The 24,989-nt window shown below is 33.2% G+C and overlaps 1 protein-coding gene across 8 annotated transcripts in view; it reads right to left on the minus strand.

Moving 5' to 3' along the window:
• EPHA5 (EPH receptor A5) overlaps positions 1-24,989 on the minus strand; it is a 330,826-nt gene that overhangs the window by 40,836 nt on the left and 265,001 nt on the right. For 6 of the 8 annotated variants that reach the window (XM_067736162.1, XM_067736161.1, XM_067736169.1 and 3 more), the window contains 4 exons: positions 18,785-18,850; positions 9,803-9,870; positions 6,447-6,572; positions 5,546-5,731 (listed from right to left, as the gene is read on the minus strand). In XM_067736162.1, coding sequence (XP_067592263.1) covers positions 5,546-5,731; positions 6,447-6,572; positions 9,803-9,870; positions 18,785-18,850 — 446 coding nt within the window. The remainder of the gene's footprint in view (positions 1-5,545; positions 5,732-6,446; positions 6,573-9,802; positions 9,871-18,784; positions 18,851-24,989) is intronic. The other 2 variants (XM_067736164.1, XM_067736163.1) reach the window with 1 other exon arrangement.

Here is a 24,989-nt window from a genome sequence, read left to right on the forward strand (position 1 = left end):
CCTATGCTAGTTTTATGATATTGGATAAGGTATTTAACCTCCTTAAGGTTAATTTTTCCTATCTGTAAAATGAGAACAAATACTAGTGTCTACAGGATAGCATTATTGTGCAGATTAAAGAAGATAATATATAAAGAACATTAACTTAGCACATACTTAAAGTAATATTAATTATTAGTAGTAGTTATAACTTATATTTATATGTAAGATCCTGTGAAAAGATCCTCATGCAATTTTCTTCATATGCATTTTAATTATTTTTCCTAAAACACCCATAGTTTTATAGAACAAAGTTGCTCAAATTAAAATATAAATTGTATATCACTCTAACTCATTTTAACTGTTTAGATAACTGTAATTTAGTCATTGATTCATTTACTATCATTCATGTCTTTTAAAAAAGTTTTGAAATTCCCTAATGTGTCCGGCCCTGTGACAGATACTAGGGGTGCTGTAAACATATATCAATTTCAAGAAGTTCATGGTGTAGTAAGGACAGAACATGTTGAGAGATAACTATGATACAATGGACAATATGACAAAGTGCAGAGAAATGCAGCTAGAGTTTGTAAGATTGTCTCTGGCTGAGAATTCATTCATTCAACAAATACATGAAATGCTACACATGCTGAGCACAGATCTAGGAACACACGGGTGAGCAAAATAAAACAAATGTAGAACTGGGATGCTTTCCTTTATTCAGCTATTCAACATTATTGAGTGGCCTACTCTATGCCAGGCAGACACTGAGGATGGAAGGAAAAATGAAGAGAAATGACACTGATCGTATGGAGAAGGTCACATTTGAATTAAACTTGAAGGTCAAGTAGAACTGAGGAAAGTGGAGAGGACATGCTAGGGCAGAATGAAGTATCTCCAAGGGCAGAACAAGAACTAGGTAGAGTTTTCTGGAAAGGAAATAGTGTAATATGGAGATATGGCCAAATTATATCAAGTTCAGTATCAAAGTATATGTATTTTGCTTGATTTGTTTGCTCCTGGTGATGAAGCAAGAGAGGAAATTGATTTAGTAAAATGTATGGAATGGACTAATATCCATTGGAAAATACCAAAATGGAAAGACTAGTCTGAAGATTGTTGGAATAGCCCTGGGTCATATATAATAAGGGCCTGTAAAATAAAATGGACTTTTACAGGATAGAATGAAATACTATATTTGAAAGATAATTACAAATTTATATAAGTCAGAATTATCTGACAATTTAAATAATCAATTGCCATTGAATGTGTTATTTCCTCAGACATGGAAAGAAAAACAGGGAGACATTTCTTTAATTTTTCTCTAATATTTTGTTTAAATTTATTAATTTTACAGGAGAACTAAGTTTATTTGTATATTATCCTAGATTAAGAAATATAAGTATGAATATTTAAATAGAAATATACATATTTCAATAGAAATATTATATAACTATAAATATTTCAATAGATATATTTATATAACTACATTGTATAAACTATATTACATAATTATATTATATAAATATTTATATAACTATAAATATTTCAATAGAAATATTCCTTTGGTCAATTTTTATAATATTTCCATGGGTGGAAAAAATAAATCTTAAAGAACTAAGGCTGTGCTGCAATGGAAAAATTATTTTTCCACTTCTAAATTTTATTCCTGAATCTATTTGAATTGTAAAAGCTGGCTCTATGTATGTTACATTAAAGCATCATGCATTGTGAATGAGTCAATTAAGCCAGGACCTGTGGGTTTCTTACGTCATTTGTCATAAGTCTCTCTAGAATATATATTTATTTATGATGTCTCCTGTTTAACCACAAATCACAGAAGGAATTTGAATGAGGCCCCATATTTCTGTCACGAAAGGCAGTGATAGAGGAAGGAGGAAGGTTCGTGATGGCACCACCCAGAGGAGTGCTACTTCAGACTCCCCACCTCAGCTTCAATCAAAACAATCACAAGATTTAGTTGCACTTATGTCTCATTATCTGTGTGCTGCAGGTTGAGAATAACTGCTGAATAAATTAGCATCAGATCAGATAACATGAAATTAAGGACACAAATAAAGTGAGTTGCAACATGGTAAATTAAAAACAAGTTGAAGACTTCCTAAGTTGAACATCAAGAGCTACATTTATTAAGGGGAAATACAGTTTCAATTCAAACAGAAAAAAAAATAAGACAAAGAAGTATTTTAAATATTTACATTTTGCTTTACCTGTATGTATAACTTCACCGCAGCAACATCAAACAGAATATTTGATTAGAAGATTGGAAATTTAAAGTCTGTATTTTCAACCACAGCCCTGTTTTTTAGACTAGACTTTACAGAATTTAAATATGATCATTTGCTGATAATGGCATTTGCTTCTTAAAATAAAGGTCTCAAGTGCATATAAAATGGTCTATGACAAATTTAGTTGTTTTACTATGAGAAGTTTAGTTGTCTTATATTGCTCAGTCAGGACCCATTCACATAAAACAAATTCTGTAATAAATTAGAGATCTATAAAAGTAGGTGACTACTGGCTCTAATAATTTTGGGATCTTGTCTCCTAATATCTGATATTATTTGATGAATTCACCTAAACAGATTAAACTAAATACTACTATAACTACCTGCAATTTTGTTCACACACACACAAATATATCTTAATTTAATCTGCATAAAATTTTTATAAGGCAGGTATGATTTTTTTCTTTTTTGTGACATTGAGGCTCAGAGTGCTTAACTAAAGTGACCATAGATTGGTTTTAGGTTTAAGTGTAATGGGTTTACATAAATATTTAGGACATAATCTGTTTCTTCAAGGAGCAGACTTTTTTTTTCTTCATGGAGCAGACTTTTTTAGCTAGGGAGCTAAAAATATATGCAGAGGAGACAAAATTAAATGAAAATTTGAATAAGAGTTTTGGACAAAGGAGGGAACATTACTGACAGTTGCAAAAATCCTTATACAGGTACAGTGTTCGAAAGAAGGAGCGATTATTTCAGGGCTAAGTGATGAGGAATTATTTCATGGAGATGATAGAATTTGAATAAGATTTTGAAGGGATTGAAAAGGTAGTTAAGTTTCAGAGGAAGAGGCAATGTAGGCAGGGCAACATATCAATTAAAATGGATTAGGAATGAAATGGATATAGAGGAGTTCAGAGCACAGGAAGAGAAATAAATGGGAAAGTAATAACCATGTGTTTATTAATTACCTACTCTGTGTCATGCCCATTTAAACTTTACCTGTATTAATTCATGTCACCTTCACAACATCACTGAGGCATTCTTACCCCATGTCATTAGCGAGGAAACTAAGGTTCTGAATGTATAACCAACTTGTGCAAAGTCACATAGTAGTTTATGGCAGAAGCAAAATGAAAATTGGTGGCTAGAGCCATAGCCCATGTTCTTGACCATTATGCAGTACTGTTTTCCATGATCATAATAGTGATCTGACACTCTTCTACACATTACAGCTTAACTCATTACAGGATGGATTGGCTGTCTACATATAGGCATTAGTTTTACATATACCCTGGGTAAGAGGAACTCATGGTCCTAGTTTATTTGAGGAAGTGAAACTTAGCAGTCATATTATGGATGAAAAGAAGACATGAAATATATCAAATATTTTGCATCCTATTATTACTATGACTACCATTAAGAAGTATGTTTTATATTAGATAATACCTTTCCAGCATAGGAAATAATTTTACTCAATCACTGTTATAATTCTTGTTCCCATAGTATCTAGTCCAGCACATGCTATCACTAATGTCCTTTCAAAGTCCTTCCCCTCAGATAGAGTATAGTCCCGTTCAAATTCTGATTTCATTTTATTGTACCTGTGACCATGTCCCTCACATCATATTCTCACTTAAAATATTCCTCCCCATTCATCATAGGGCATGATTTTGTAAAATATTTTAATTTATTTTATTCCTTCAAAAAAATATATATTTTCTTTGTCTCTCACCTGCGTTGTGTCCCTACCTCTTACCTATTTTTAGGCATGTACTCAACTGGGGGAAAGAAACACATCTAAGTTTTTTTTTTGTTTTTTTTTTTTCCTTAATAGATCTTTATTGGAGTATAATTGCTTCACAGTACTGTGTTGGTTTCTGTTGTACAACAAAGTGAATCAGCCATATACATACATATGGGCAGAGGATCTAAATAGACATTTCACCAAAGAAGACATACAGATGGCTAAGAGGTACATGAAAAGTAACACATCCAAGTTTGAAGAAACCCACATGGCTGCAGGTAATTTTATTCCTATGCTACATTCCGCTATGGGCATTCTTACTGGAGATGTGTATCTCTTTGAGACATGGAGAAAAACAATCTCCCAGCAATACAGGCTGATTCAAAAGTTCTGCCAATCATCAACATGATAATTTTAGCTAAGGTATTTTTCTTCTGTGTTCTCATCTGTGACCTACTGTGAATGAATCATGATTTGGGAATTAACTGGTTATAAACCAGTAATTTTTTTGGTTGTTGTTTCTTTTGTTCCTCTTTATTGGGAAAAAGTTTTTATTGTTGTTGTTTTTGTTTTGTTTTCCATATTTAAAAGCTAAATGGCATAAATGGATATCCAATAAATTTAAATTACTTCATTGGTTGAGAACATTTATTGAGCATACATTGCTGCTATGCATATTGGGCAATATATAACTTAAAACTTGATTAACAGCAAATGGAAGTTGAACCAGTGCTTGAAAAAAGTCTAAAGCGTGTTCCTTGCCAAATGTTTCAGACGATTTTACAAAGTGGTATGAAGTGTATGAGGTATAAAGGAAGGAAAAAGATACATAGGAATGGCAAAGAAAAAATGGATTAAAAGAAAATAAAGGCCTCAGTTATGTGTCACATAAATACTTTATTGAGTGACTGAAGAATTATTTGAAATCCTTATATTGGGAAGCTCAACACATAACCACGTTTACAAGACACTAACAAGAATCTGAGAGATGTGAAATTCCAGACATATCTGAGTAAAAACAGGATTTGCTTTAACAAAATAATTAGTCTCAAGGAAATTTCCCAGTCTTCTGAGGCAATTGCTTTCCTTAGAACTATTAAAATATCTCAATGAAAAAAATCAATAAAAGAAATACATCTGGCTATAAAAAAAAACCACTTAAAAGGTGGTGGGCATCTATGGTTACAGTGATCTTATTAAATGCTAAACTTCAATGCCTCAATCAAAACTTTGAAGTTAATATTTCATTAGGATAAAAAGTGAAAGAGCCAAGAGGAAAAAAATTGATACTTTTACTGCTCCTTTTATCTGGATACATTTTCTCTGGTGCTGAATTCATAGTAAGTGAGTTAACACAAATATTTCAAATAATAAATAGAAATTCGGGTTCACTGAAGATCAGCTTTGACAAGAATCTACTAAAATATAGGACAAATACTATTAATATTAGGGAAATTGTTAATCACATTATGGCCAGTTTTCTCTTTAGCCTGAAATTAATAATAATCTAATAGAAGAAATTCAGATATTTATGATCACACACAAATGCATAATTTGCCATTGTACTTACTTTTGGTCACAACACCTTCTAAGTGAATGATGTTAGGATGGTCAAACTGCCCCATGATACTTGCTTCACCCAGGAAATCTCTGCGTTGCTTTTCAGTATAGCCTACTTTAAGGGTTTTAATTGCCACAGGTAATTCTCTTTTTCCTGGAAGTTTCAAACGTCCGCTACAAACTTCACCAAATTCACCTTGTGATAAAGATATAGAAAACACAGAAACTCATTACAAATCCCTACTCTAACAGTAGTCTAAAGTTCTCTTAGAATAGTAAGCTTTAGATAAAACAGAGTTGAAAGGGAGTCAAACTTCCTTATCTATGTTAAATTAATGGTGCATTGGGAAAAATCATTTACAGGTGATCGTAAGACACATTGGGGGCTATTAGTTTCATCACTCTCACCTACAGAAACCTTAATGGAAACATTAGAAAGAAATTAAAAGCAACTGACTGAAAATCACTTCCTTCTTCCTTGCTTTCTACTCTAGCAGTGGCACTAATGAGAAAAGAAAAAAGAAAAGGGCCATAGCAGGACAAAAAGGAAACAGTCTTAAGGAAGAGATGATTCATAAGTAGAATAATTGGGTGCTTGAATTTTGTAAATACTTTTGGGTATTAAAAATTATATATATTATATATGAAATATAATAAACAGTAGATGGTGCAAAACACTATGTTTGAATATACATTTTTGCTCGTTTGTTTTTTTTCATAAACCAAACATTTGTTGGTTTAAGTATGAGCTAGGCAGAAGGTAATATTAAAATATGGTCAATTATATACCACCTTGAAAGCAAGTCAATTACAAAGGATTAAAAACATTCTGAGTTAGATCAGGACATTGATATATTACATGTTATAATATAAACACAAGTTAAAAGTCCGAGTTAAACACACCGTCTTACCGGCTCCAATAACTCTTTCAATGGTGATGCATGAAGCTTCTATCTCCTTGGCGAATTCATGGACAGCTTGATTGGGATCCTCATAGGTGTGTGGATCAATATAAGTTCTTACTCCTGGCAGTTTAACTGTAAAAATAAATGGGCATTACAATCGAAGTGCTTGTGATGGATGAGTGAAATTATAAACGTTATTAATGTACAACTATGGCTTAAATCCCCAATTCCTAGAAGTGACAGAGCTGCAAGGACAGACCCTCTCCTGAATTATAGGAGTCATTTGTACAGCCCTCAGTTTTATAATTTTAGAAATCTGGATTGTTGGCATGCACAAGAAGAAGTGCATATGTGATGACGTATTTGAATAAGGACATCTTTCAACACTAATGTTCAGGAGTCAGTCTCTGAGGCAAACTAAGACACTTTTGTTTACTAAACTGGACAATGAAATACTACTGGTTTAGTTGTTGGTTTGTTTTCTTATGCTTTCCTTAAAATCTCATCACGGATGATTAGTTTAGGTTTTACAAAAATAATTTAAAATAACTTTTCTGGTGCTTTGGTCCTATAAGACTGACAAAGAAGTCAAGAAGAAAAGAGAAATTCACTCTACTGTTGCTGCAGGGCATTATGCAAGTCTCTTATGCTCTATGAGCCTCAGTTTCATCACATTTTAAAGGCTACCAATATTACCCTCACAGTATTTTTTGATGATAAATAACATTAAATAAGATAGTACTGTGAAAATGGACTCAAAAATGCTTTGCAGCATGAATTATGGCTTTCATGATTTTGACTTTCATGGTCATGGCAGACTGACAAAAACAAAAAACCTTCTTTTTGTCATTTACTTGGCAAATCAACTCGCACTGTACTGTTTATTAAAAAATGAACATATTAAAATAATAATAAAATTAGAACCCATTTAGGCAGATTTGTTTTTAAATTTTTTATTATTGGAAAATTTTAGTTACTCAAAGGTAGAAAGAATTGTTTAATGCTTCTCCATGTACCCAGTTTAAAACTGTTATCAATTCATTAGATAGACATTTAGTTAATGATTTTGAAGGAAGGGATTTTGTAAATTTCTTAGACTTAATTTGTCCCATCCTCTTTTTCTTTAGAAGTTTATAATCAGTATGAACAATAATATCAGAAAATCATATTTCCTATAGTAGTTCTCACTACGTTAATCACATCTGAGAAAAAAAGGCAAAAGTCTTAGGAACTTTTCATTCTGGGTTATTTGGTAAAAGGATTATAAAATAAACATCTTGATTTTATAAAGAGCAGAACCTCAAACTATCTGCTACTCATGCTTGTGATTAATAGTTCGTCTAGCTTCAGAGTTTTAAAAAACATTTTGGCATGGGAGGTGACTGAAACCCATACCAGGACTGACTTGTAGGGTCATCAGCTCTCTGCTTTGACTGTGATATGGTTGGAATGGGGCTAAAGTCTCCATGTTTCTTGGTGTTTCTATTTTATTTATCTTCCACCCTTGTTCTGTGGGTTCTTTATCTTGAAGGACACAGATAACAGGCCACGGAGTCTAATATGTTTGCTTGAACAGCCTTTTGGCAGTTTTCAACTTAGTTTTCTGGGAAGACCAGAAAAAAGCCCACCAGTGATCCGGATTGAGGTGGGCATCCTAGCTACGAGACTGTGAACGTTTGGGTGGGTTTCTTCCCTTTGGGGTTTCTGTTTCAGTAAAATGAGGCTTTTTGGTATAGTGATATAGTGGAGAAAATACAGCCTTTAGAGTAGAAGAGACCAGTAAAAAAGACCAGTGTTTGAATTTCCTCTCCATGGTTTTTATATTTCTCACCTGTAAAATGGGTTGTTTCAAGAAAAAAGTTATTTTAAAGCACCGAGGGCAGTGGCTGGCACATAGCCAAGTGCTCAATATATTGTGGCTACTCTTATGATCAAAATGAGGAAGCTGCAAGCAGAAAAATAGGCAAGAGAAATGGATAGGTAATTCACTCACTAAGAAATATAACTGGCCAGGAAGTGTATACTCAACCTCACTTGTACCACTGTTTTTGCTCATCAAATTGACAAACATAAAAATATACATAATATCCATTGGTGAAAGTTTAAGCAAATGAGCATTCTCCTATACTGTTCATAAAGCCTCTTCTGAGGTAGTTTTGGTAATATCTATCAAATTTTAAATGCATTGCTCTTTTATTAAAAATATTAATTTTATTTATTTTTGGCTGTGTTGGGTCTTCGTTGCTGAGCAGGCTTTCTCTAGTTGCGGCGAGCGAGGGCTACTCTTCGTTGCTGTGCGGAGGCTTCTCACTACGGCGGCCTCTCCTGCTGCGGAGCACGGGCTCCAGGCGCACGGGCCTCAGTAATTGTGGCACGTGGGCTCGGTAGTTGTGGCTCGTGGACTCCAGAGCGCAGGCTCAGTAGTTGTGGCACACAGGCCCAGTTGCTCCGCGGCATGTGGGATCCTCCCGGACCAGGGCCCGAACCCGCGTCCCCTGCATTGGCAGGCGGATTCTCAACCACTGAGCCACCAGGGAAGCCCCTGCATTGCTTTTTAACTCAGCAATTTTGTTTCTAGGTATCTGTTATATATAAATATACACATGAGTATACAAACATTTATTGAACTATTGTTTTTAATAGAGAGAACTGGAACAATATATTATAGAACATTGTAGTATGATCCTATTTATGTTAAGAAAGATAACTGAGTGTGTGTATTTTATAAATGTATAAAAAGAGGTCTGGGAGGATATACTTCATAAGATTACTTTTAGGGAACGGAGTAAGATTGAGGGATAAAGAGAAATTTTTACTTTATATTCTTTATTCTTCCCATTTAGGCAGATTTTTAAAGCTCATTATTAAAACTTGATTTTCTGCATTTCTTAAAAGTGTAGTCTTTTTCAAGTCATTTGAACCAAGGTTGCTGCTACAGGATGTCCTCAGGGAAATTCCTACCAAAATGTTAGAAAAAGAAGAAGAAATTTATTCATTTAATCTGGTGGTGTTATTTAATGACATATTTCTACTGACTGTTGCTAGGAATTAGAACTGGCCTGGAAATTTGGTTCGAAATATAATAGCTTTTTATATTAAGCAAAAAGTTTTTATTTTAATGATTGTAATGAAAGTATGCTTTAAAGAATTGAAAAAGCCATCCAGCTGTTGCCTAGGGTCAGCAGGCAGCACCACAAGCCCATACACTTTAGAGGAATGTAACAAAACACTTACACTTTACACTTTTTATCCCAATATTTTTGGTCAGTTATTACAAATCTCTAGCCTGAAAAGAAGCCAAAATAACAATAAAGTGTCCCCTACTTTGTTTTATCTTGATTTTTTTTTTACAGTTTGCTTACTGTGCCCATTATGAAAATGCATCTTTTCCTCTTCTGGATCTTGTTTTGCTTTGCTGTAACCACACCGCCTGGAACAGAGTAAGCTACGATTAGTCACATCTCCAAGTGGTGAATCACATCCAGCCCAGAAGCAAGCAACACAGTTGAAATGATTGCAACCTTAAGTGATTTTCACACCAGCAGTATGAAATAACACCAATACTCTTTTGTATGAATCGAATTTCCCCAGCTAGTATCCCTCACTCTTGCCCAGATTTCACTGAGAAGTCTGAAGCTCTCCAAACCTATTTTTAAACATGACTTCACCATATACCATACACCAGACATTTCTCTGTTCCCTTTTTCTTTTACTGTTTTTTTTGCCACCTCAGAGGCCCCTGCCTTTTCTCAGGATGAACTGTCCCAAATGTCTCTGATTCAAAAGTCTCCTCCTTTCAGCGCCTTACTTCATTATTCTGTTTTATTTATTTCTCTTGTTTTGGAGTCTTTAGTGTCTCCACTGGTTTCCTGTCAATCTATCCATTTCCATCAATTTAATGAATACATCTATCCCTCTGGTTTTATTCTTTTGAGAGTTATACTGTTATTCCCTGTGGATTTATTTTCTAGGAATATTCCACTGGCATTCAAACTCAATAGATCTGAAAAAGAAAAGAGTATCTTTTTCTTGACTTTCAGTCTTGATCTGCTGCCTTCTTTTCCTCTTAATAACATTTTCATGGCTTTGGTACCTTAAGATCAAAGCCCTGTTCTCGTGTACCTCACAACAAATTAGTTGCCAAATCCCAAGCATTATATAACATAAAAGTCTTATGATCCACCTCTTCCATTTCACTAGCTCTACCTCTTCTTCAATTAAGGTCTTGCTGTTTTTCATTTGGGTTACTATCAGTGCCTCTGAACTGATGCCCCTGCATTCTATAACTGCTTTCCTAAACTATACTAGACATGGCTGTAGCCAAATTGCCATAAGTAAGGTACTTTTCTATTGTGTTAGCTCTCTTCTGCAAAGTCTTCAATAAAATAATAAGGTAAAGATTCCTAAACGAAGCCCCAATGCACATTTCCCACATCATCTCTGAGATATTTCTCCATGCTTCCATATGTTCCTATATACTGGTTCCTGCACTTAGGATGCTCTTCTTAACAATTTCCAATTATCAAAGTCCAGTTCAAGTGTTGCCTTCTTCACATTTGTTTTTTTTTTTTCCCCTAATACCCTGGATTAATGCAATCTTGCCCCCTCTGAACTCAGTAGCTTTCTGTATCCCTCTCATGGTGTGACTGCCATTCTACAATGCAACATAGTCATTTGAGAATGTTTTTTGGCTCTCTTGCTATTGTTGTTAGTTTCTTAAATGGCAGCAACTCCCATTCATCTATAAATTTCTGAAGTGACCTGGCACCTGGCTCAGAGTTGGCCCCAGAAATATTCGTCACATTGATGAATGAATAAATGAATGAGTGGATGATATTCTGGTTGAGTCTACATAAGGACAAGTGTTTGGAGAGAGAATACGCTGATGAATACTAAGGTACGTGAATAACCATATAACATTAAAACAGCTGACCAAAATAAAATATTTAAATTACTTTTAGTGAAACTCTAAGGAAGTGAATTTATTATTCACAAGCTCTTATAACAAAATTGAGTTTATTAAAAACAAAATTTCATTTACTTCTGCATAAAGAAAATACAGCCAAAGTGTCAGATTGACAAAATATTTTCATTACAAAGTTGACTGAAAACTACTATATGATATAAATGAAGTGGCCAATTGACATGCACTGAGGACTGTTCCTTGGTTTTATATTCTAAAATGTTTCTTAAATATGTGTATATTTTGATATAAAAATGAAACCTATTTTATTCTCTATCTTTCTTAGTGTATAATTACATATATTATACAACATAGATAACAAAACCTTTCCTTGTGCCATTTTTGAAAAATATGCAATTATCTTAATTTTATCGTGTTAAAGAACTGGCAGTTTATTAGTAAAGTACAGCTAGGAAAATTTAAGTAAACTTGAAGTAATATACTTAATACATATAGTGTTCTTGGGTGAGGAAAATTACACAATGAGGAACTGGTGGTTTTTCAAATTTTATTCATAACATGTAGATGCATTTGTCACTTAAGAGCCCTTAAGATATCTTGAATCACCTCACCACAGTGAAATGGAGAGAAAAAAATGAACACATGATATCATCCTGAAATAATAGTTGGTCTATTCAAGCTGACATTTAAGATATTTTAATACATTGTTCATATTTTTTAAATATTACTTATTCTTTCAATCTTTAATGTATGTGTCTCTAGAGAGAAGTTATTGAAACTGTTTATTTTTTTTACCAATGTTCTAAATACAATTGTGTGAAATCATCCTGAGATTTATGTTATTTAAATAATACTGACAAAAAACTTTGTTAGAGGAATTCTAAAGATACCTCAAAAGTATACAAGTTCTTGCAGTTTACATTAGAAAACAAACATCCATTCCAACTTTAACTCTCCTACCTTCAAAAAAAAAAATCAAGCTTTGAAACTTATATCCTCAAATAGTCTTTATCAATAAATAAGCTTCATGGATATTTAAATTGCATGCAAATGCCTCATATGAAAATGGAAATAAAACTTTGGATCTCATCTAAAAAATGATTTGGGAATACCATGGTGAGGAGTTGTTAACATTTTAATACCTAGGGTGAGAGTCAAGAGGGCAATAAGAAGGAGTTATTTTTGACTACAGGCATCTCAAGACTTCTATAACATAATACGGCTGCATGTCACATTAACATAAAAAATTAAGTTCTGGAACACCCCAAAGCAACATTAAAACAAACCTCAACAAGATACAGCAAGTAGAAGTGCAGCTGGCAGAGACTGGCACTCAAGCAGTGGTTCAGCCTTTCTAACAAAGCATCGCAGGGAGCCTGTTCATTCAGTATCATCTTCTGTACCTTGTCCAGATGCAACATTTTAACTCAGCATACACTAGAGTCAATAAATATGCCATTCTGTACATCAATTACAACTCCTATCTTCTAGAACCGATTTCTTTTTCAAACGGAAAAGAAACAGTTTCTTCATTTTGCTTCAGTCACAATTTTAATGAACTTTGATATCATTTTACTAAAAACAACTGTAGTGCAAGTAGAGGAATCATCTTCTAGCCATTTATACTTATTTTCTTCTAGAAAACAATGTTATTTTATTTTTTAGTAGTAGAGGTGGGCATGAGAAATCATATTAAGTGTAAGCATAATTCATAGAGTGATGCTTCCTATATAAGTGACTCCATGGGTAATTTAGAAATCAATCTATTTTCCCCCATTTCTAGCCTAAGGATTTAAATAACACAGCCTTGATAATATTAATGCAGATCTTAAAAACTTGGCCCAAGCCACAACATCTAAATTTGAATATTTGAAATTTCTGTAAGACATGAAATAGTAAACAATAATATTTATGAATGGATGGATGTGCCAATGAGTAATGTAGTTCTTGGATGTAAATTAAAGATTTGATAATAAATTAGTGGTATGAATGTCAAGCCCTCCAGAGTACCAAGTGAAGCACAGAATCAGAACTTTACTAAATGACACCATTATGGACAATGAGAAAAGAAGAGTGAATGAAAGAGCAAAAGGAGATTGTAGATCCTTACTCCACAATAACCTCCACAAAATCTGATTTTTCCATTGCTTTAGCCTATGGAAATAAACACTGAATAAACACTTCTTTCCCCTTAATTCTAAATAAGGTGGGGAGGGGGGAATGGTGAAAGAAGGAATGTTTTTGCATTTTGATGTCTTTGAAAGAGTGAGCATATGCAGTGCCTGGCTCAGAAATGGACAAGCCTATAACTGTTCCTCTATTACCCAGATGGATTAAGAGATGCTTTACCATACTTTAAAGCAAAAATATTCAAAAGGCAACGCTGGAGCAAACATTAGAGTCAATACGTGTTGCTTATGGAAAAGAAAAGTTCCTTGTATTGTAGCCTCTTTTAAAAACACATTTATCCATATATGCACACTCTTTTGTTCTGACATAACGACCTCAACCACTGCATATGTTGTGTTTAAGAATTTTATGCTGGAATCTTGAAAAAAATAAGTTACAGTTTTTTTGGGAAATAGTTTGACCTTTTCACTTCAAGAGTCTCTACAACTGTAAAGTAGTTTGAATAAAACCTCAGTTAACTCAGCCCCCATAAAATAAAGAAGCATATGAAGATTAGCCTATTAAAATATCTAATAAATACTGAAAATAGATTGTTTTATTTTATAGAACCACATTCTTCAATAAGAATGTGAGTGCAAATGCAGAAAAATGGGACATTGTATATATAGGCTGTCTTGCTAGCATTTGTATACTAGGGTACTGGATTTTGAGTTCCTTACAGAGAAATTTAAGTTACACAAAAAATGCAACTGATTTATTATTATTTACTGAAAATTCTCAAACATACTTCTCAAAGAATATGTACATGTTTTTGAAAACATGCCTTCCTTGGATAGGGGAATGGAGTGATGATTATACCACACAAAATGAGGGCACAGCTCGCTGTGTTCCCATCTCACATTCTTCCAAGGATACTAACCACCCTATGATTAATGGCAATGTGAGAAGCTAGCTTATTTCTTATTTTATGCCTTATATATCATTTTTAATTTCTATATTATAAAAAACAAAGAAAAAACCCTTAGAAATAATACTTCCAAAATAATGTAGTACATATGAATTTGTAAAGTTTTTCATTAATAACCTCTTCAAATCCTTTTAGAATTAGCAATAAGAGAAAGACTTGAATAATTTGGAATACTTCAGAAAACTCAAAGATGAATTATAGACTCTTCATTATTGAGTTAAAATTTAATTACCTTAGAATTTTGATATAAAAACACATTTCATAAAGTATGACATGTAAGTATTGTGTCTCCCTGTTTTCAACAAATTTTGTTCTAATGTGAGAGTAGGTAATTTCCTACTAATTTTTAAAATAGTTCATGGATGTGACCATTGGATTTCTCAATTAGAGTAGTCCCACTTAATATCTCCTATGGTCTGAGGTTCCACAGGTATTACAAAAAAGGATTTGGGAGCAGTTCATAGCAAGCCCTCAGTTGGAATTTAATATATTATCTCTCTATATTGTGGGCAAGCCTCATATCTGCCTGCCAACAGCACTTTAAATGGCGGTCTAGAATTATAAGGATGATTTTATTCTCTATGTCTTTTTCCTAACTCTATAAAATGGAATAGCACTTCCACATACCTCCCCGACAGAAATCTGTTGAAGCTGAGTGAAATAATCTGTTAAGTATGTAAAAATAAAATTTTGCTTACTTCAAATTTCAAGAAACTTTCAGTTAATGAATTAACTTTCAGTTAGTTCGTTGAAAAATTAAGGTAATAATTAATGTTTCAATGTAATCCACAATCATTTTGTTCAGAGAACTATGTTTTGTTTTTGTTTTATTCTCTGAATTATGAGAGAAGTTAGAGTTTTTTCCCTTGTGCTTCTGATTTTAAATAGTATTTAAAATAAATAATAATAATTTCTAAAAAAATGAGGTTGATTTTCTAAAAATCACAGAGTAGGTAAATAAACAAAATAAGAATTTAATATCTCTATTTTCAGAATAGTGAACTCCACTTTACTTGCCACATGAATCCCTCAGAAGAAGTAGTAAGGGATATAAAAACACTGGAAAGCTTGACAACTGATGAATGAAGGAATAATCTAACGTATGTTTGAATTTAAGAAATGCAAGGAAAAGCTACTTTGGGACTATGGGAAATTTCAGAAGAACTTATAATAAACATTATGTTATAAATATATATTGGTTCCTGTAAGCACAAACAAAAATGAATATCAAGGGGTAAATAGTAATGTCATTTTAGAAATTGCACATATTTATATCTTATTTACATTGAAGACAATCAATTCAACACTGGATGCTTGTAAAAATGGATGGGGTGAGGGTGGGAGGAATGAAAAGATGACTAGAGTCTCAAGCCAGCTGTGATGGTATGAAGTCAAAGATCACAGATAAAAAAATACCCCTGCTAAAAATGTAGGCCGTCTTGGGGATAGGGTGCCTAAAATCTAGGCATCTGGGTTTCATTAAGACATATTACAGAAATATCTTCCATCACTGGGTAGATTTCCATCAAAGCAGGAAGAATATTTTTAAAATTAACATTATGCATATGTGTAAAGATTTCGCAACAAAGTAGGCAACTAGAGTGATGAAAAATAATTTGAGATCAAAGATAACAACATGTAATTACCAATTTCATCTTATAAATAGCACACGAGGCATTTGAAAAATAATGGAGTATGGTTTCCTGGCGGGAACTTTGAGAGTAAAACTCAGAACTCCATAGCCCTGCAGAAGATTTAATGTAGTTGAATTGCAGAACAAAGGATCTAGATCAATGGTTTTGAAATTATATTTTTCGGACCCTGAGATTTCCACAAGGTATATTAAGGTACTTCTAAAAGCCAGTATATTTACAATGGGCAATTTTAATGTATATGTGTCGCATTATATTAAGGTCAAAACCAATCACACATATTCATGAGTGGTCTTTCAAGAAATGAAAAACTATGATATTCCAAAATCTCAAAATGTCTATCTAACCTCTGCTCTGTAATTTTAAATATGTCTGTTCACAAATGATCAGAGAATGTTCCTTAGAAATTATTTATGTGGTAATTGACAAATGCTGATATGATTATACATACAAAATTAGGTGACAAGATTTTAGGTCAAGATTTCTTAGTATTTTACTGATTATAGTAGGAAAATTCTCAGCCCTTAATTTCCACTACCTAAGTTTTTTTTTTTTCCTTCCCAATGTTTTAATCTAAGCAAATAGTATCTTTAACTGAAGCCTCATATTGACTAGAAATTGTAAAATGGAAGTTGAGAAAGCAGAGCAATAAAAACATATTTAGCTTCCATTCTTCCCAATTAATAATTTTGAACAACTTTCTTGCTGTCTAATTTATGTAAGCTCAATTAAAGTTTGTTTCTTTTGCTTTATTTTGTTTTGTTTTACTAAGAATGCATTAAAAAAATTCTGGCTTTTCCATAAATCTTTGCACACAAATTGTTAACATTTTATTGGGTACCTAAGCACATTTGTGGCTCAATAATTTGTTTATTGTGTATACACACACACACACACACACACACACACAAATACACATGCACACACACAAACACACTCATTGAATAATTGCTGACATTATTTGAAGAAAGATGTTAGAAAAAAAATTGTTTTCTTAGGTTTCCTGGTGTATGATTTGTGAAGAAAATGTTCCACCTTCCCTCTTTTCCTCTGTTCTTTTATTTCTTCACTGCATAAACTCCCTGAAGTCAACTACACAGTAGAAAGAGATGCCATTTTTTTAAAAAAATGAAGCAATTTAGATCCAGCTAAAGTTAGTTTTCATCAATACTTTCTAAGTCACGGCTTTATAAATGTTCATACACCCATATCTTTGAGGTTTAGTTCAAGGTATGTCTGGATGTCATTTTTGTTTTCTTTCAAGATGTAAATTCTGCTTATTCTGCTTCAGTGATTTATCTCTTATAATAACCAAATTTGAGAGTCAAGTAGAATGAGCAATTCAGTGACCATTTTTAAGTTTTTCTATGGAGCAGTAAAAAAAATAAAGTCACAGTTTCAAGCCATTTATATTATACTTCAGCCTTTGCCAGGTCTCAGGGCTGTTTTGTTTTTGTTTTTAGTCTGTCACTGAAGCCCTAGGCTCATACCAGACTTTCCTAAGGTAAATAATTCGGAACAAATCTGTACTTTCATATTAACTTAAAAAAACTTTCAAATATAAAAATTTCAAAAGATTGAGTAAAAAGATCAACAAATCTTATTAATCTGTGTTTGTTTACGCTCTCTTGTTCTCAGAAGATCATTGGTATCAATTCCACCACTTCTCACATCTATGCATGCATGCACTTTCATTCACACCAGTTTTTTGAATCAACAAAAATTAATTTACACCTAGAGAACATAAGTAACAATTTTAAATGACCCAAGGCAGTCCTATAATTCTCTAAAATGCATTTCATCTCTTTTCTTGGCAAATTTTGACTACGAATAACAGCTCAATATAGTAGTAGAGGGATTTAGACTCCTTAATCTAGACAGAAATTATCTGGAATATTTCATTTTTTTACAAGGTAGCTCACTACTGTGTAGGAGAGTTCCTCTAAATCTGTGAAGAGTGTTCTTTGGTCTTATGTTCTAGCCTATAGTTTCATAGCTATAACCCAGATATATTTAGGATTTGCATTTGTAAATAATTAAGACTATCCCATTTGGACACTGATCCCAAAAATGTGCATATTTTTTACTTAATTGGTATCAACTTAGGAATATCACTTCTAATATCTGAAGTAATTCAAGCTTAAAACTATTAAGTAAACCATTTAAAATTAACTGTGGTTCTGTTCTCCAATGCCACATATATCCACAATGATTATGAAAACAGAAGATCCTACTTAGGTTATGGTCACTCCATGGGTCTGGGAGACAGAAAAGGTGACTTCACTTTGACAGAAGTGGCATTCTACTTCCACGTATGATATGGTTTCACTCTTGATGGAACAACAAAAACACTGACATGTTAAATGTAAAACAGATGTTATGATCTTACAACTTCCTGCTTTAAATCAGGACCACAGTAAAAGCCTTGGAAGAGAAGTATGAATGCATGACTTAGGGGTGATATGCTATATGCATATTTTATTTGAAAGTATCCATTGTGAAATCACTTAAGATTCTTTTTTGGGACTCAGTTTCAGTCTACTCTTCTGTTAAAGCGTAACTTGAATACTAACTATTAAAATGTACACAAATGAAAAAAAAAAGGAATGCTGACGATAATACATATAGGTGGGACAGCACATAGGAGTGAAAGCAGGAGGGGAACACTAACCATATTAGGCTTGGATGGGCAACAGCGCACAGGGAAGAAGCCCTTCCACAGCCACAATCGCAGCAACTGAAAAGCAAACAAGAGAGCCCAAGATAAGGAAGAGATCCCACTCCCTCGATATAGCTATAAAGACACTACGAATTTAGACAGGTGTCTGCTTTGCTTTTCAAAAGCAAAAACTCCTAAATGCACACAATTAATTTTCCCACAATGCTTTTCAAATTAAGAAGTATTTTATGGGTTTAAGAAATACAGAGCTGTATTACATAGTTATTTTTATTTTACTTAAAAAGCTTATTTGGTAGGAAATATAATGAGCCAATGTATTTGATTATCCAATTAAAACAGACATACAAATAAAAATGTAAACATTTGAATATTTCCTCAGAAATTCCTGCAAAATTTTACTCAGAAGACGTTCTAAATAGCACTGTAAATAAATGTTTTGCATAGAGCTTAAAAATTTAGGATGGAGAATAATGCCTTGCTCATTTGACCCACTGATTTCTTATAGCAGTGGCATCATTTATCACAGACTATTGAAAATGTTATGCTTACATGACTTCTCCAATCATTTGTGGAAAGCTGCCAATTTAACTTTAAATTTTCCGATTTTAAAAATGCGTCTCCATAATATATTTGCAGAGCTATTGTTATATTTTTTAAAAAACAACCTATATATAATACATGCACTTTTCTGGATACTGCAAGATTCAATATTCTTTTAAAATTTTCCACATATTCATAGTAAAAAATCCAGAAAATACCAAGTAAATTGTTTAATATAATGTACTTTATTGCTAGAAACCAAGTAAACTAATGGCAGAATATAACATAGAAATTATTTAGTGCTTCAATGCATTCACTTTCCAGTATAGTTTATAAATTGCACTTAGAGTGATTTCAGGAGAACTGTGGGATGAGCTCAGTAACAGTACCACACACCAGCAGGCCAAGACTTTTATCTAAACTCTGTCTATTTTGAACTTTAATTACTAAAAAATGTACCTAGTCTATTTTATATCAAATAAGGAGAAGAAAATACAATATAAACATCCAATATATTTGGGAATGCTAATGAAGGTAGACAAGTATTTCCAAATTAAATTCCAATGGATCTTTTTCAAGGAAAGATAGGTAATGTTCCATATATTTTCTTTGGAGTATTGACAATGCTTTAATTTTTCCACTACTAAGTATCTGAGAATTTGGCAGTCACTAAAATGGCAACTGTGACATTTATTTCCAGATAGACTATTTGTATTTTAAAGACTATGCCAAATAATTATTTTCACTGTAGAGATATTGGAAGTCAAAGTTACAGTATATCAAATTGTTAAAATACTTATAAGAGTAGATAAAGCATCTGTAAAAACCTTTGGCAAATCTTGATATATTTCCTTATAATTACATTTATTTCATTAATGCCTTAATTACTAATATCTTAGATATGTTAACTTTTCTACTGCTTCTGTTTGTATCAGCACTCAGATTTGGGGTTGGTAAACTATGGCCCATTGGCCAAATCTAGCATACCACTTATTTTTGTAAGTACAGTGCTATTGGAACATGGCCACACTCGTTATTTATTGTTTATGGAGTCTTTTGTGCTGTTGCGGCAGACTTAGGTAGTTGTAACAGAGAATGTGTAGCCCGAAAAGCCTAAAACATTTACTATCTGGCACTTTAAAGAAAGTTTGCCCTCCTCTTTTTTTAGACTATTAGTTTTGTGAGATGAGGATGATTCCTTGACCTTTTTTTCCATCACAGTTTAAACATAATTAATGACACATAAGTAGTTTCACTGTAATTGGTATTACCTAATGGCACAATTATCTCAATTTACTGATAGCTATTAATATGGAAAGTTTGCATAGATGTGTTAATTTTGAATAGCACAGTTCCAACTCAATAAATAATAAATAAATGATAATAGATTGTTGACAAATGTATACAACTGTTTTCCAGCAGTTAAAAAAAGATGATGTCATCTCCTAATAAAGTACAAACATCCTTCTAGTTGAGTGTGCACAGCTTATAAACGCATGTAGAATTGTGCATAGGAAAGCAAGAACTGCACTGTGATTGGCCATTACCTATAAGGATTTGTTTAATGCTTGATCAGTGTTCTAAGACTCAAAAAATACACTAATGATTCCAAAAATAATAACATTTTATTCAGTCCTTTTTATTTGAAAAAATATAATAAGGCTTTTGTCTTACAAATTAGTACATATACACGCACATACACACACACATACAATTCACTATAACACCAAATCTACAAATTTTAGTTCTGAAGAATTTAACTCACCTTACCTATCATTAGATTTCAAATTTATAGTTTTTAAAAAGTTTAGTCAAAAAATCTGAAATCTTATAAAATCAAACACTCCTACTTTTTCTGAGTCATTGCTTTAGATTTGGTACTGATGCTTTCTTTGACTTGTTTTAAGATGGCATAAATAAATACCCTGGGTAACTTAGTTAACTTCTTTGTGTTTCAGTTGACAGCCATAAAATAGGGATAATAATGGATTCTATCTCATAGGTTTTGTGAAAATAAAGTGAGAGAATATATGTATTCACTTAGATCAGTGTCTGGCACTGATGTACCTGGGAGAAAAGCGGTAGCTATTATTCTTAGTAATACCATAATCAAAGTGATAGAATAGATTCTCATTATTTCAGAGAAATTTATTTTTTCATGATCCATATACTATTACCATACTAAGTATTTCCATTTATAACACAACTAAATATCTAATTACCTTCAGACCAATTCATATAAATACAGATGGCCAATGTAAGTTAAAAAAATCATTTCCACAAAATACATTTTCTTGGGGTTTAGTGATCAGAGCATACTGTTCATTAATATGTCATTGAGAAAATTAAAACTGAAGCTCCTTTTCTGTGAATGTCTGAAGTGGAATAGTAATCCCCCAAATTACTCTTTTTAAATTAACTCCAAGGATGCTGTCACAATAAAACTTAGACACCAGATGGTATAAAGAACATGTTCTTTCCTTAATCAATAAATACTCAAAGTACAGGTTGAAAATGCTTACAAGTCTCAGAGATAATTTAGAAATAGAAACCAAAATGTGCTAGAAATAGCAGCCAATCTAATTTATGTGAGCTATGGTTCAACAAAGTCCATCTGCATTCCCATAAGATTTTAGCACCTGGAAGCCTGTAAGTGACTGCATGCAGCTATAACAAGATCGTTATTATCAAAGTTTAAACTAGGTTAGCCCTTCTGGACTTAATATCAAAACTGTAGACCTTTGTTTTAAGAGATATTTTGATTTGTCCTTCCGAAGATTAAAATATGATAACGGAATCTTTCCAGATCCAAAGAAGATTCAAATGAAATTACTTTAGCCAGGTCTTACACAGAATTGATCAATATATGTACCAAGTGTGTCAATGTAAGTAAGATAACCTCCCTTCTACCCAAGAAAGGTGATTATAACTCTAGGGAAGAAATTCTCAAAGATAATAGATCAGAGAAGTAAGACTACAGGCTGTGGATAAATGATGACTTAAATTCTTAAACAGAGATCATACAAGTGGATAAGAAAAACACTAAGATCCCAAAAGATAAATGAGAGGGGCAGAAAGAGTAATTCTGAAAAAGAAGTATTTTAATTAAATAGAAAGTATTTTCAGTTTACTGGTTAAAAAAAAGAAGAAAATGAAAAGGTTGCATAATTTACCCATTTTAAATAAAACAATGACAACAACAAAATTGGTGGTACTTAGTGCTGGAGAAAAGACTGTAGTTTGTGCCCTCAAATGTCACAGTGAAAAGTACCACTGGTACTTTAGAAAACAATCCTCCAAAACTTATTAAGAGTGATAAAAATATCCTTACCTTTTGACACCACTGGGTAGCAAAACAGTTAAGATCATGGTAGTCAAATTAAGAGCAGTCCTGGATGTATCTACTACTAAATGTATAGCTTTTGGTAAACTTGTTATTATGTAAATGAGATAAATAGTAGAAACTATATTACATAGGATTGCTTTGAAGAATGAGTTTGATTATAAATGTAAAGCTTTCTGCACTGTCCTGGGCTCACAGTCTGCACTTAAAAAGTTTTTTTTTTTTTTTTTCTCTGAAGATGTTGGGGGTAAGAGTTTATTAATTAATTAATTAATTAATTTTTGCTGTGTTGGGTCTTCATTTCTGTGTGAGGGCTTTCTCTAGTTGCAGCGAGCGGGGGCCACTCTTCATCGCGGTGTGTGGGTCTCTCACTATCGCGGCCTCTCTTGTTGTGGAGCACAGGCTCCAGACACGCAGGCTCAGTAGTTGTGGCTCACGGGCCTAGTTGCTCCGCGGCATGTGGGATCTTCCCAGACCAGGGTTCGAACCCGTGTCCCCTGCATTAGCAGGCAGACTCTCAACCACTGTGCCACCAGGGAAGCCCCCTAAAAAGTTTTTTGTAACTGGTATTATTATAATAACATGGACTTATGGCAAAAAATGAGGTGTAGATAATATGCATGAGTCTGGCTACAGATTTTAAAAGAACCAATGACCAGCAGTTAATAAAATCTATTTGTGGAGTCTATGATGCAACGAAATTAATATGGTGTAATATTAAATTTTTTAAACTTTAGGCAAAAATTACTGTGCAGAGAAACAAAATGAATGCAAAAAGTATATAAAATCTTTAAGAGCTACTGTGTTGGAATGTTTCATGAATTTGCATTTTTATGAGACAATTTTAATTTCCCTGATTTCAAAATTTTTTGTGGTTATTCCACTTTGTAATTTTAAGAAAAACAAAGAATTCAAATAATTCCAATTATGTTGCTGATCACAATATACTGTCATTTACACTGTATCAGTTTTAACATGCTAAAAATAATTTAAACATGTAACAAATATTTACAACAAAAGAAGCTTAGGTTATTGTTCAGTGGTAATTAGCATTGACAGTGTTGTTTTATACATTTGTTAAAATATCTCATAATGCGATACCTTTTGCATCTGTGTCTTTATTCTTATTCTTCTTAGATTTATTACTGATTTCCTGATGAAGCTAGGCTAAAACTGAAAATATCTTTTGCAAAAACTAGGAAGGAGATACGCCTCAGTCCCCATACTTCTGACAAAAAGGCACAAAATTATTCCACCCTCCAAGAGGAGGTAATGTAAAATGGCTGGAAAGAGGTTTGTTTTCATTTTTGTTTTTGTTTTCGTGTGTTTTTGAGTAACTCTGAGGGGAATCCCCATCTACAAGACATGCATAAATTTATCTGTGCAATCCAATCAGTATTCCCAAGTCGTAGTCTAGGCAAATTGGAATAGGATATAGTTATACACAGTAATTTTAAAATCTTTTCCAGTTGTCTGCTTCCTTCCTATAAAGAGCTTCTTACCCTCACCAATGATTATAGCTGTCTCCCTATTACCCTCTAGGGCCACTTATCAAAAACTGTCCTATCTGAGCACTAGTCCCTGGTAGGTGAGTTTTGAAATATCAATGGATCTTAGTCTTACCTAATCAAGTTCCAATCCTGGCATACTCATATCTTGATGTGAAATAATAAGAAATATATATATTGGTCTCTGCTCCCAGCTCCTGACACAGAACTCCTAAAACTCTTGTTAAATAGGGGTACCATGAGAATCTTTTGTTCTAACTTACAGTTCCTGACGCGGAGCTCCTAAAATGCTTGTAATTTCCTAAGTTACAGAAGAACTAGGAGCATCTCTTGTTCTAATATTTGGTCTTTGACTCTGGATCCTGACACAAATCTCCAAAATCTCTTGCAATTTCCTGTGTGATAGGAGTGTCTTTTGTTCTAATTAGGTGACCCTTGGTGGGTTGGTTGCCAGAAAGTCCAAGTCATGATTAGAAACTTGGAATTTTCAGCCTTACCTCTCATTCTACAGAGAGGGGAGAAGGGCTGGAAATGGAGTTAATGATTCGTTATGCCTACATGATGAAGCCTCCATAAAAATCCCTAAAATACATCCATGTACTGGAAGGGTAGCACACCTCAACTCCACAGGATAGAAGCTCCTGTACTTGGGACCCATATAGACCTGGTCCTCCATCTGTCTGTCTATCTGTATCCTTTATCAAATCTTTTATTATATAATCAACTGGTAGTTGTAAGTAGGTGTTTCCCAGAGTTCTGTGAGCTGTTTTAGCAAATAATCAAATCCAAGGAGGGGGATCATGGG

This window comes from Pseudorca crassidens, chromosome 4, assembly GCF_039906515.1.
Source record: "Pseudorca crassidens isolate mPseCra1 chromosome 4, mPseCra1.hap1, whole genome shotgun sequence".
Lineage (NCBI taxonomy): Eukaryota > Metazoa > Chordata > Mammalia > Artiodactyla > Delphinidae > Pseudorca > Pseudorca crassidens.